This window comes from Globicephala melas, chromosome 14 (genome assembly GCF_963455315.2).
Source record: "Globicephala melas chromosome 14, mGloMel1.2, whole genome shotgun sequence".
NCBI lineage: Eukaryota > Metazoa > Chordata > Mammalia > Artiodactyla > Delphinidae > Globicephala > Globicephala melas.
This window is the reverse complement of record NC_083327.1, coordinates 2,146,272-2,161,082: the sequence shown is the minus strand read 5'-3', so window position 1 is coordinate 2,161,082 and position 14,811 is coordinate 2,146,272. Positions and strand designations below refer to the sequence as shown.

Here is a 14,811-nt window from a genome sequence, read left to right as displayed (position 1 = left end):
ATGAACAATAAAACAGTAATTGTGAGAAAGGGAAGTATACTGGAGGAAATGATCAAAGCTTCAGGTAGAATGTGGCATTTATTTTGACCTGGAGGGAGGAACCAAATTTCAAAAGTTGGGGCAGAGGTCACGGGAAGTAAGTGAAGATATTCCAGATGGAAGAATGCCAGAGAAGCAGGAATCCAATGCACAAGAGTAATTTAGATTACCTGGAAATGTCACAGGTAAGAGAACATTTTAGTTAAGTTACTGGTATCTGACTGTGAGTCAGATATCATATGAAGTCCTATCCTAAGACTCATTTAATCCTCCACCCTCATCAGTCAAGTACCATTATTTCTGATGTTCCTTGAGATTAAGTAGCAGGCTTATTTTTATTTAGCTAATAATTCATGGAGCTTGATTTTAAATCCTGGCTGTCTCTCATCAAATCCCTGCAATCTTACATACTGCAGTAAATCCTCAAGCTTTGTTTTTTCTTAAAAGGAGTTTTTCTTCTTCCCCAGTTGAAGGATATGTTTCATAGTGGTGGACTTTTAGGTTGGCAATTAATTTCTCTCAGTCCATTATCATATTGTTCTACTGGGTTCTTGTTTCCACTGTTGGGAAGCAAATTGTCAGACCTGATGTCCCTTTGAAAGTAAGTGTCTTTGTTCTTTGGCTGCTTTTAAGATTTACTCTTTCTTTCATTATCAGCAGTTTTACCCTAGATAGTATTTTCTTTGTGCTTAATCCAGCATAGGTCTGGAGATCTTTCTAAATCTGTGGTTACTGTCTTCTGTTATCTTTGGACAATTCTCAGGCAGTAATTTTTTCAAATATTGCTCTTATCCAGTTTCTCTTCTCCCTCTTTAATATTTCAATTCTTTTTATTATTTCCCATATTTGACAGGTTTTTTTCTGACTTCTTTATTCTTTTGTCTTTATGTACTTCAGTCTGGATATTTACTACTAATCCTCTACTAAGATTTTATTAAAATAATGGAATAAATGATTAAATTTCAATTATTATTATTTCCAAATCACAGTATTTTTTTTGACTTTTTTATAGCAGGTTTCTAGTGAAATTCTCTATTTTGTCTTCTATATTCTCACATATATTAATCATAGTCATTTAAGAATATCCAGTAACACAATATCTGAATAATCTCTTCCTACTGTCTCATTTTCTCTTGAATTTTGATCATCAACATTCTTTAATTTTTTATTGAATACCAGACATTTTGTTATCAAATATTGAAAAATTTCCTCTAATGTTAACTTCCTCCAAAGAGCACTTCATTTCTCTGGCAGGACAACAGAGCACAGATCGATGACCTCAACTAAAATGTAGAGTGGGGTTTTAGCATGATCTGGGCTGGGAGTTTGGCTGGTTTGTTTTACTTCTAGACCTTGGGGTTTCCATGAAAGCAAAAAGTGTTTCGCAGGACCATTGCATCTTACAGGCCCTAAACTCCAACCTTGACCTTTCCTGGAACACAAGACTACTGAATCTTTGCTATTCACTTTAGTTGCTTTCTGCTTACATTGGGTAGTTTCACCCTAGGCAACAAATGTCTCTAAATGATTGCTCCTCAATATTTGGGATCATTTGTTTGTTCTTCTCTTCATGGACCTCTCTCCTCAACAGAGTTGAATACATATATTTGTGTGTGTATATATATATATATATATATATATACACACACACACACACACAAATATATATATATATATATTCATTCCAGGAAAATTGCTGCAAGCTCCAGCTGCTTCTATTTACCTGAATTTAAGAAAGCAAATGTCCTGGCATTAAAATCAAGGGCAAGAGTGATCTTACTTTAGTTTGCTTCCCTTCTCTCCAGAATTTATGAGATGCAATCTGTTTTGGTTGTTCTTTTCAGAATTCAATCATTGTTCTATGTATTTTACTCAGCTTCTCTAGTTGTTTTTGGCAAAATGAGGTTTGGCAGGATTTTTTGTTGTTGTTTGCTTGTTTGTTTGGTAAATAGCTTTTATTAATATAAGGACATTCCTGAAAAGTTCTCATTTGATAAGAGAATTTTTATGAATGTGTGTTGAATTATATAATGTTTTTTTCTGAATCTGAGATGGTCAAACCATTTTTTCCTTCTTTAATAGAGTTTCTTCTATTGAAGCATACTTTTATTTCTGTAAGACAAAAACAAATTACCTGCTCATAATAGAACAAATCTTGAAGGCACTCTTAGATTCAATTACTTAAAATTATTTTTTTCAATTTTACTTTTTTTGATCACATAAGATTGACTGAGTTTGCATTTCTTGTTATATGCTTGCCAGATTTTGGTATCTAGACTTTACTAGTCTCAAAATTTAAGTTGGGTAGTTCCCCTGCTTTTCTGTTTTCTGCACCTATATGACACAAGAGAAGAATTAAAGATTTGAAAGCGATTTTATTTGTCTTTGTAAGCATACTGCCAATCTCCCTTTTTGGTGCATTTAAAAGTGTTTACTTATTTAGTAAGATTTTCCACTATTTCTTGATCAATTTTCCTAATTTATTATCTGAAATTTGTCCATATTGTTTAAGTTTGTGTTTGTAATCGATACATTGCTGGATTCTCTCTCTCCTCCTCTTTCATCTTTGTTTTCCTAGTCTGATAATCTTTATCCTTCAGTATGTTCATACAAAGAAGTAATGTAAAATAATAATAATAAATAATAGTAATGAAAAATTGTTCATAAAAGAAACAATGAAAAGTAAATACTTTTAAATAATAAAATAAAAATAACGAAATAATGAAAATTTTTCATACAGTAATTTCCTTACATATGAACCTTCAAGTTTCAAACTTTCAAAGATGTGGACGTGCATTTGCATGTCCAGTTGCGTAAGTTAGTTCATGTGTCTGGCGTACTTTGTCACGTGCGTGGATCCTCTACAATTGGCTGTGCTTTTGTGTACTTTACTGTATACTTTACTGTGTAGGGTACAGTAGTACACTATCTTTATTTCAAGCCCAGGATGTACAGAAGCAAGTGTAAAAGCAGCAATGATGTAGCTGGTACTGCTAAGAAGTGCCAGCTGTTGTGATGTACTACTGTACTTTTCAAGGTACCATACTGCAAGACTAAAAATGTTTTCTTTATTTTTGTGTTTGTTTTTTATGTATTATTTGTGTAAAAGGTATTATAAACTTATTACAGTACAGTACTATATAGCCGACTGTGTTAGTTGGGCACCTAGGCTAACTTTGTTGTACCTAATGAACACACTCTCAGAACAGAACTCATTCGTATGTAGGGATCTTACTATACAAAGAAATAATGTAGATATGGATAATTATGTTCAAGTGCAGTACTTGTTGTGTGTTGTACTTTGACCTTGTCAGATCTAGTCTGGCAAGCCTGGAAGGAATGGTTGCTATTGATTAGTGGTGATTATTGGTCACTAGGCCAAGCATGTCATTACTAGGCCAAGCCAAATCATTACTGCATACAATGCTCAAAATAAGCATATGAAGTAGACATTATTGGTACTTTATGTATAAATGCACCTGAGGCTTAGATAACTTATATAGTTTACTTAGATAAATTAAGTAGGTTAGCAGATGTGTTAGGCAGAATTATAAAATGGCCCCAAGATCTCCACCTCCTAGTGCACATGTCCTGTAAAACCTACTCTCCTTGAGCATAAGTAAGACCTGTGAAAATAGTGAGATAGTACTACCATTTATGTTACTTTATATGGAAAAAGAGATTTTACAGGTGTAACTAAGGTCCCTAATCAGCTTACTTTGATTTATCAAATGTAAGATTATCTCGGGTGTGCCTGACCTAATTAGATGGGTCCTTAAAGGAGACAAGACACAGAAGCAGGTGCTCCCCTGTTGGCCTTGAAGGAACAAGCCACCCCACTTGCTTTGAGAAGACAAGGCCATGTGCCAAGGATGTGACACCATCTGGATCTGAGAGCCGTCCATGCCTGGCAACTAGCAAGTGACCAGACCCAAGTCCTAGGGCCACAATGCAATAAATTTTACTGACAACCACTGTTTGGAAAAGGAACCCAAGCCTCAGATGAGATCATAACCCCAGTCAATACCTTGTTTTAGCCCGGTGAGACTTTAAGCAAAGGACTTGACTCACCTGTGTCTGGACATATGAACCACAGAAAATGTGAGACAGCAAATTTATGTTTAAAGCTGCTAAATTTGTGGTAATTTTCTACACAGCAATAGAAATTCAATACCCCATACATGTATGGATATTTAATAAGCCACAAAGCTGGTGTTCAAATGTCATCTCTCAGACTTCAAAATTTATATTCAGAATTATGCTAACCTTCTTACATTTGTATATTTGTCACTGATCACAAGGATTTAAAATATCTAGCTCAGCCTGAAAAACTAAACTGCTACTACATAGTTACATGCAGAATATTATATAGAGTGTGTTATATATGTAGTTATTATACCTACCAAACTTGACCACTTTGTCTTCTGTCTCACTGGCTGTGTAGTTCACTGAGTTGGATCTGTGTCATCTTTTATCATCTTCTGCCTTTCCTGTCTCCTACTCACTATGTATTTTCAAACTATGAAAACTTTTTTATCTGAATTTGGCAGGAAGACAAATGTCTACTTTGCATTAAGAGGTAAAAACAATGTGACACCAACCTCACAAATTATACAAACTTTTACTCATTTTAGTAAACATATTTAAATACATTTTCCTCCTCAGGAAAAGTAACTCAAAATATTATTATATGATTATGGAATGCCAAGGTAATATGGCTTAAAAGTAGTGTGTCAGCTTTATTATTTTAAGTTACTGGAATTAATTAACTTTATAGTGTTGATTGGGAAAGTGCTTTGCACTAAGAATATCTAAGTTCAGAATAATGCTTCTGAATCAAGTAAGAAACAGATGAATAGAAATACTTGAACTATGGGTTAATTCTACTTAATATTCTGCTCTCTGCAACATTTATATTTTTTTCATGTTTAATATTAGAAAAATGTCTATTTCCTTGATCACTTTGTTTCTGTTTCATACAGATTCCATCATATCTGGAGATCACTGCTTTGGTACCTGACACTTTAGTGATAATTAGATCATTAAATGCATGGCAATTTTCTACTCATTATTAAATCATCAAGAATACCAATAAGAAATATATGGCTTTAATGGCAAAGAAATTTGTTTGGCTTTTTTGTTCACTCACTGAATTTGTTTCAAATTACTACTGATACGTCAAAATAAAAACCAGCAGTATACTCATGCATTTGTCTTAACAGAAACAATTAACACCCCTTTGAAGGTGAATTGCCAGAAATAACTAAAGGGCACCTCACATGGTCCACGGGTTACGGACATCCATCCTGCATCCTGATCTGCCCTTCTGTCTTTCACTAGGTTGGGTCACGGTCCCCCATTCACTACAGCAGATGCTTAGTCTTGCTTGTTATAGAATTGCTTCCATTTCAAATAGCATATGCATTAAACAAAATATGATCATTACCTTCAATTTTCATGTAAGTCCTCTTTGTAACGCTTACACAAAAGAGAAGGAAAAAGAAAGAAGCTAAATGCAATCAATGAAAAATTTCTGAATACTGCCAAACTCTGAGGAAGTTCACAATGATAGAGGCAGAACACAGGAAAAAATTGCTGCTGAAATCCAGCAAACCATAAGTACTGAGAGTGAGAACTCTTGAGTGGAGAATGAACACATGTTCAGGAGTAAAATCTGGTCTTCGTATGGCCACTCTCATCCCTCTGCTTTTCACAAGCAGCTGAAAACTAAAGCTGGGACCTCAGTGGAGCTACTCATACATTTGGATTATTGTAACCTAAATGCATCTACATTGAGCATGAATGTATGTGTTTCTCTGGTGAAAAAATTTAGTTGACTGGAATGTTTGAACTCTACGAACTTTCTGTCTACCTATAGTGAAGACTTTGTGAAGTCTGTTTTGTGTACTAACTTCATATTTTACATTATTTTTCCTATCATTGTTTCCATTGTTCAATCAACAGGTATTAAGCGTCCACTGGTGCCAGGCCTTCTCAAGGTACTGGAATGTATTACACCAGAACATGTTTTCCCATCTCAGAGAGCTCCTGCTCTTGTGTGTTCACAGAACTATGTAGACTCAACTCCATTCCCAAGTGAAAAGTTGGGCTGGCATCACCTGACACAGCTCTCTCCATTAGAAATGTAACAAAATCTATGTGTGTTCAGTAAATTTTCAAGCAGCCACATTAAAAAAAATCCAAAGAAACAGATGAAATTAATTTTAATAATACAATTGTGTGTTTAACTCTTTATATCCAAATTATTACCATTACAACATGTAATAAAATTATTAGTGAGATACTTTATATATATTTTTTAATATTAACTTTTCCAAATCCAGTGTGTATTTTATACTTACAGCCTCATTTGGGACCAGGCACATTTCAATGCTCTATAACCACAGGTGGTCAGTGGCTACTGGTACTGAACAGAGAAGATCAAGATAACACCTAACATTGATGCTACAATTTTTCGTATTTCTAAATCTAGAATTGCTAAACCTTAGAGCCCAAATTCTAACTTTTTGAAAAGAGCTCTAGTCTTCAAAATTATTTTTAATGTATAAATTACTGTCCCACCATAATTTGAGGTGTCTTTTGGGTTGTTTTTCTATTTGCCCAATCAGGAAAAGCAATTTTGCTTCCAGTATTTTGAATATTGTTATAGACCAATTCAATTCTTCAGAAAAATAATATGCAAAGTTTTATAATTTCAATAAATGAACAATACTACACTTACATAAGTTAATTATTTGTAAGTAATATCACAAAGTTGTCAGGTTTATTTTGTTGTAGTTATTTTTTTAACTCATGAGCTAGTTGCCAAGTACCACATTTAGTTATTTAGTTTTACACAATCACTAGTCTTCATATTACTAATACACCAATTTTATATTAACATTTAACAAGACCAATAGCTCTGTATTGTGAGTTTGACACATAAATATTAACTTTTATTGAATTAGATACTAAAGAATACCATTCACATAGTTTTTAAACTGCGGTAAAGTAATTTTTGAGAAGTATTGACATTCTATAAAAATTGAAAAAAATCATAAATTGACAGAGATCAAAATAATGAAGAGTAATAAGAAATGACCTAAAGGTTGTATAATTTTCATATTCCCTTAGAACCACCAATGCGTGTATCTTTCTGGTTGGGAAGGATATTTTTGTGAACAAGAATTCAATGACTGCAAAAAGAATCCCTGTAAGAACAATTCCACCTGTACTGACCTTGACAATGGCTATCGGTGAGTAATATATTCATTGTTTCTTTACAAAATTATTTGGAATTCACGATGTCTTTGGGATATATCCAGACATTGTTTTCACTTTACATCAATTAATTAAAATAATGGTATTAAGGTGAAGAGCCATTTCCTGAAAAGATAGTGTCACGTTCATTTAAAATTTGCAAATACCAAAGTGCAGATGTCCAGTCAAAAAAGGAATAAACAAATTTTAACCTGGAAATGCAATGTCCAGATGTGGCTCATCTTACGAATACACTTATTTCTTTAAGACACGCTTTTGCCATTTCAGCATTGTTTCGGGTCATTCCATGCAAAATCAGTGCCACAATACGTGTCCTTAGTGGGTCTATTAAATTCAATTCAAATTATTTCTTATAAATTAATCATGAGTTTGGATTATTTTAGTCAAATTATTGGTAAATTTTACAACATTTACTATCAACATGTTCCATACTACAATTATATTTTATATATATATATATAATATATATATATTTAAACATCTTTATTGGGGTATAATTGCTTTACAATGGTGTGTTAGTTTCTGCTTTATAACAAAGTGAATCAGTTATACATATACATATGTTCCCATATCTCTTCCCTCTTGCATATCTCTCCCTCCAACCCTCTCTATCCCACCCCTCCAGGCGGTCACAAAGCACGGAGCCGATATCCCTGTGCCATGCAGCTGTTTCCTACTAGCTATCTACCTTACGTTTGTTAGTGTATATATGTCCATGACTCTCTCTCGCCCTGTCACAGCTCACCCTTCCCCCTCCCCATATCCTCAAGTCCATTCTCCAGTAGATCTGTATATTTATTCCTGTCTTACCCCTAGGTTCTTCATGACATTTTTTTTCTTTTCTTAACTTCCATATATATGTGTTAGCATATGGTATTTGTCTTTTTCTTTCTGACATACTGCACTCTGTATGACAGACTCTAGGTTTATCCACCTCATTACAAATAGCTCCATTTCGTTTCTTTTTATGGCTGAGTAATATTCCATTGTATATATGTGCCACATCTTCTTTATCCATTCATCCGATGATGGGCACTTAGGTTGTTTCCATCTCTGGGCTATTGTAAATAGAGCTGCAATGAACATTTTGGTACATGACTATTTTTGAATTTTGGTTTTCTCAGGGTATATACCCAGTAGTGGGATTGCTGGGTCATATGGTAGTTCTATTTGTAGATTTTTAAGGAATCTCCATACTGTTCTCAATAGTGGCTGAACCAATTCACATTCCCACCAGCAGTGCAAGAGTGCTCCCTTTTCTCCACACCCTCTCCAGCATTTATTGTTTCCAGATTTTTTGATGATGGTCATTCTGACTGGTGTGAGATGATATCTCATTGTAGTTTTGATTTGTATTTCTCTAATGATTAATGATGTTGAGCATTCTTTCATGTGTTTGTTGGCAGTCTGTATATCTTCTTTGGAGAAATGTCTATTTAGGTCTTCTGCCCATTTTTGGATTGGGTTGTTTGTTTTTTTTGTTATTGAGATGCATGAGCTGCTTGTAAATTTTGGAGATTAATCCTTTGTCAGTTGCTTCATTTGCAAATATTTTCTCCCATTCTGAGGGTTGTCTTTTGGTCTTGTTTATGGTTTCCTTTGTTGTGCAAAAGCTTTGAAGTTTCATTAGGTAACATTTGTTTATTTTTGTTTTTATTTCCATTTCTCTAGGAGGTGGGTCAGAAAGGATCTTGCTGTGATTTATGTCATAAAGTGTTCTGCCTATGTTTTCCTCTAAGAGTTTGATAGTTTCTGGCCTTACATTTAGGTCTTTAATCCATTTTGAGCTTATTTTTGTGTATGGTGTTAGGGAGTGATCTAATCTCATCCTTTTACATGTATCTGTCCAGTTTTCCCAGCACCACTTATTGAAGAGGCTGTCCTTTCTCCACTGTACATTCCTGCCACCTTTATCAAAGATAAGGTGTCCATATGTGTGTGGGTTTATCTCTGGGCTTTCTATCCTGTTCCATTGATCTATCTTTCTGTGTTTGTGCCAGTACCATACTGTCTTGATTCCTGTAGCTTTGTAGTATAGTCTGAAGTCAGGGAGCCTGATTCCTCCAGCTCCATTTTTCGTTCTCAAGATTGCTTTGGCTATTCGGGGTCTTTTGTGTTTCCATACAAATTGCAAATTTTTTTGTTCTAGTTCTGTGAAAAATGCCAGTGGTAGTTTGATAGGGATTGCATTGAATCTATAGATTGCTTTGGGTAGTAGAGTCATTTTCACAATGTTGATTCTTCCAATCCAAGAACACGGTATATCTCTCCATCTATTTGTATCATCTTTAATTTCTTTCATCAGTGTCTTATAATTTTCTGCATACAGGTCTTTATTTCTCCTTATGTAGGTTTAATCCTAGATATTTTATTCTTTTTGTTGCAGTGGTAAATGGGAGTGTTTTCTTGATTTCACTTTCAGATTTTTCATCATTATTGTATAGGAATGCCAGAGATTTCTGTGCATTAATTTTGTATCCTGCTACTTTACCAAATTCATTGATTAGCTCTAGTAGTTTTCTGGTAGCATCTTTAGGATTCTCTATGTATAGTATCATGTCATCTGCAAACAGTGACAGCTTTACTTCTTCTTTTCTGATTTGGATTCCTTTTATTTCCTTTTCTTCTCTGATTACTTTGGTTAAAACTTCCAAAACTATGTTGAATAACAGTGGTGAGAGTGAGCAACCTTGTCTTGTTCCTGATCTTAGTGGAAATGCTTTCAGTTTTTCACCATTGAGGATGATGTTTGCTGTGGGCTTGTCATATATGGCCTTTATTATGTTGAGGAAAGTTCCCTCTATGCCTACTTTCTGCAGGGTTTTTATCATAAATGGGTGCTGAATTTTGTCAAAAGCTTTCTCTGCATCTATTGAGACGATCATATGTTTTTTTTCCCTTCAATTTCTTAATATGGTTTATCATATTGATAGATTTGTGTATATTGAAGCATCCTTGCATTCCTGGAATAAACTCCACTTGATCATGGTGTATGATCCTTTTAATGTGCTGTTGGATTCTGTTTGCTAGTATTTTGTTCAGGATTTTTGCATCTATGTTCATCAGTGATATTGGTCTGTAGTTTTCTTTCTTTGTGACTTCCTTTTCTGGTTTTGGTATCAAGGTGATGGTGGCCTCATAGAAGGAATTTGGGAGTGTTCCACCCTCTGCTATATTCTGGAAGAGTTTGAGAAGGATAGGTGTTAGCTCTTCTCTAAATGTTTGATAGAATTCGCCTGTGAAGCCTTCTGGTCCTGGGCTTTTATTTGTTGAAAGATTTTTAATCACAGTTTCAATTTCAATGCTTGTGATTGGTCTGTTCATATTTTCTATTTCTTCCTGATTCAGTCTTGGCAGGTCGTGCATTTCTAAGAATTTGTCCATTTCTTCCAGGTTGTCCATTTTATTGGCATAGAGTTGCTTGTAGTAATCTCTCGTGATGCTTTGTATTTCTGCAGTGTCAGTTGTTAGTTCTCCTTTTTCATTTCTAATTCTACTGATTTGAGTCTTCTCCCTTTTTTTCTTGTTGAGTCTGGCTAATGGTTTATCAATATTTTTCATCTTCTCAAAGAACCAGCTTTTAGTTTTATTGATCTTTGCTATTGTTTCCTTCATTTCTTTTTCATTTATTTCTGATCTGATTTTTATGATTTCTTTCCTTCTGCTAACTTTGGGTTTTTTTTGTTCTTCTTTCTCTAATTGCTTGAGGTGCAAGGTTAGGTTGTTTATTCGAGATGTTTACTGCTTCTTAAGGTGGCCTTGTATTGCTATAAACTTCCCCCTTAGAAGTGCTTTTGCTGCATCCCATAGGTTTTGGGTCGTTGTGTCTCCATTGTCATTTGTTTCTAGGTATTTTTTTTAATTTCCTCTTTGATTTCTTGAGTGATCACTTCATTATTAAGTAGTGTATTGTTTAGCCTCCATGTGTTTGTATTTTTTACAGATCTTTTCCTGTAATTGATATCTCATGTCTCATGGCGCTGTGGTCAGAAAACATATTTGATACAATTTCAATTTTCTTAAATTTACCAAGGCTTGATTTGTGACCCAAGATATGATCTATCCTGGAGAATGTTCCATGAGCACTTGAGAAAAATGTGTATTCTGTTGTTTTTGGATGGAGTGTCCTATAAATATCGATTAAGTCCATCTTGTTTAATGTATCATTTAAAGCTTGTGTTTCCTTATTTATTTTCATTTTGGATGATCTGTCCATTGGTGAAAGTGGGGTGTTAAAGTCCCCTACTATGAATGTGTTACTGTCGATTTCACCTTTTATGGCTGTTAGTATTTGACTTATGTATTGAGGTGCTCCTATGTTGGGTGCATAAATAATTACAATTGTTATATATTCTTCTTGGATCGATCCCTTGATCATTATGTAGTGTCCTTATTTGTCTCTTCTAATAGTCTTTATTTTAAAGTCTATTTTGTCTGATATGAGAATTGCTACTCCAGCTTTCTTTGGGTTTCCATTTGTATGGAATATCTTTTTCCATCCCCTTGCTTTCAGTCTGTATGTGTCTCTAGGTCTGAAGTGGGTCTCTGGTAGACAGCATATATAAGGGTGTTGTTTTTGTATCCATTCAGCCAATCTGTGTCTTTTGGTGGGAGCATTTAGTCCATTTACATTTAAGGTAATTATCGATATGTATGTTCCTATTCCCATTTTCTAAATTGTTTTGGGTTCGTTATTATAGGTCTTTTCCTTCTCTTGTGTTTCTTGTCTAGAGAAGTTCCTTTAGCATTTGTTGTAAAGCTGGTTTGGTGGTGCTGAACTCTCTCAGCTTTTGCTTGTCTGTAAAGGTTTTAATTTCTCCATCAATTCTGAATGAGATCCTTGCTGGGTAGAGTAGTCTTGGTTGCAGGTTTTTCTCCTTCATGACTTTCAGTATGTCCTGCCACTCCCTTCTGGCTTGTAAGGTTTCTGCTGAGAGATCAGCTGTTAACCTTATGGGGATTCCCTTATGTGTTATTTGTTGTTTTTCCCTTGCTGCTTTTAATATGCTTTCTTTGTATTTAATTTTTGACAGTTTGATTAATATGTGTCTTGGCGTATTTCTCCTAGTATTTATCCTGTATGGGACTCTCTGTGCTTCCTGGACTTGATTAACTATTTCCGTTCCCATATTAGGGAAGTTTTCAACTCTAATCTCTTCACATATTTTTTCAGTCCCTTTCTTATTCTCTTCTTCTTCTGGAACCCCTATAATTCGAATGTTTGTGTGTTTAATGTTGTCCCAGAGGTCTCTGAGACTGTCCTCAGTTCTTTTCATTCTTTCTTCTTTATTCTGCTCTGCAGTAGTTATTTCCACTATTTTATCTTCCAGGTCACTTATCCATTCTTCTGCCTCAGTTATTCTGCTATTGATCCCATCTAGAGTACTTTTAATTTCATTTATTGTGTTGTTCATCGTTGCTTGTTTCATCTTTATTTCTTCTAGGTCCTTGTTAACTGTTTCTTGCATTTTGTCCATTCTATTTCCAAGATTTTGGATCATCCTTAGTATCATTATTCTGAATTCTTTTTCAGGTAGACTGCCTATTTCCTCCGCATTTGTTAGGTCTGGAGCATTTTTATCTTGCTCCTTTATCTGCTGTGTGTTTTTCTGTCTTCTCATTTTGCTTATCTTACTGTGTTTGGGGTCTCTTTTTTGCAGACTGCAGGTTTGTAGTTCCCGCTGTTTTTGATGTCTGTCTCCAGTGGCTAATGTTGGTTCAGCGGGTTGTGTAGGCTTCCTGGTGGAGGGGACTAGCGCCTGTGTTGTGGTGGATGAGGCTGGATCTTGTCTCTCTAGTGGGCAGGTTCACATCTGGCGGTGTGTTTGGGGGTGTCTGTGGCCTTATTATGATTTTAGGCAGCCTCTCTGCTAATGGGTGGGGTTGTGTTCCTGTTTTGCTAGTTGTTTGGCATAGGTTGTCCAGCACTGTAGCTTGCTGGTCGTTGAGTGAAGCTGGAGGTCTCTGGGAGATTTTTGCCGTTTGATATTATGTGGAGCTGGGCGGTCTCTTGTTGACCAGTGTCCTGAAGTTTGCTCTCCCACCTCAGAGGCAGAGCCCTGACTCCTGGCTGGAGCACCAAGAGCCTTTCATCCACACGGCTCAGAATAAAAGGGAGAAAAAGTAGAGAGAATTAGTTGAAGTATGAAGAAAGAAAGAAAGGAGGGAAGGAAGGAAGGAAGGATGAAAGAAAGAAGCAAGGAAGGAAAGAAGGCCAGAAGGAAAGAAAGGAGGGAGGGAGGGAGGAAGGAAGGAGGGAAGGAAGGAAAAAAGACAGAAAGAAAGAAGATACAGTAAAATAAAATAAAGTATAATAAAGTTATTGAATTAAAAAATAATTATTTAGAAAAAAAAAAGGGACGGATAGAACCTTAGGACAAATGTTGGAAGCAAAGCTATATAGACAAAATCTTACACAGAAGCATACACATACACCCTCACAAAAAGAGGTAAAGGGGAAAAAATCATAAATCTTGCTCTCAGAGACCACCTCCTCAATTTGGGATGATTCATTGTCTAAAGGAGGGAAGGAAGGAAAGAAAGAAAGCAAGAAGGTAAAGTATAATAAAGTTATTAAAATTAATTATTAAGAAAAAAAGTTAAAAAAGAAACCATGGACGGATAGAACCCTAGGACAAATGGAAGCAAAGCTATACAGACAAGATCTCACACAGAAGCATACACATTCACAAAAAGAGGAAAAGGGGGAAAAAATCATAGCTCTTGCTCTCGAAGCCCACCTCCTCAATTTGGGATGATTCGTTGTCTATTCATGTATTCCACAGATGCAGGGTACATCAAGTTGATTGTGGAGCTTTAATCCGCTGTTTCTGAGGCTGCTGGGAGAGATTTCCCTTTCTCTTCTTTGTTCTCACAGCTCACAGGGGCTCAACTTTAGATTTGGCCTTGCCTCTGCGTGTAGGTTGCTGGAGGGCGTCTGTTTTTTGCTCAGACAGGACGGGGTTAAAGGAGCCGCTGATTCGGGGGCTCTGGCGCACTCAGGCCGGGGGAGGGAGGGGCACTGCGTGCGGGGTGGGCCTGAGGCGGTAGAGGCCGGCGTGACATTGCACCAGCCTGAGGCCCGCAGTGCGTTCTCCCGGGGAAGTTGTCCCTGGATCCCGGGAACCTGGCAGTGGCGGGCTGCACAGGCTCCCCGGAAGAGGGGTGTGGATAGTGACCTGTGCTCGCACACAGGCCCCTTGGTGGTGGCAGCAGCAGCCTTAGCGTCTCTCGCCCGTCCCTGGGGTCCGCGCTTTTAGCCGCGGCTCGCGCCCGTCTCTGGAGTTCTTTTAAGCAGTGCTCTTAAACCCCCCTCCTCGCGCACCAGGAAACAAAGAGGGAAGAAAAAGTCTCTTGCCTCTTCGGCAGGTGCAGACTTTTCCCCGGACTCCCTCCCGGCTAGCCGTGGTGCACTAACCCCTTCAGGCTATGTTCAAGCCGCCAACCCCAGTCCTCTCCCTGTGCTCCGACCGAAACCCGAGCCTCAGCTCG

General features: G+C 36.4%; 1 protein-coding gene across 1 annotated transcript in view; it reads left to right on the top strand.

Annotated features, from left to right (window-relative positions):
- EYS (eyes shut homolog) overlaps positions 1-14,811 on the top strand; it is a 1,661,361-nt gene that overhangs the window by 451,511 nt on the left and 1,195,039 nt on the right. Inside the window, exon 13 of the mRNA XM_060283543.1 lies at positions 7,174-7,295. Within this exon, the coding sequence (XP_060139526.1) occupies positions 7,174-7,295 (122 nt within the window). The remainder of the gene's footprint in view (positions 1-7,173; positions 7,296-14,811) is intronic.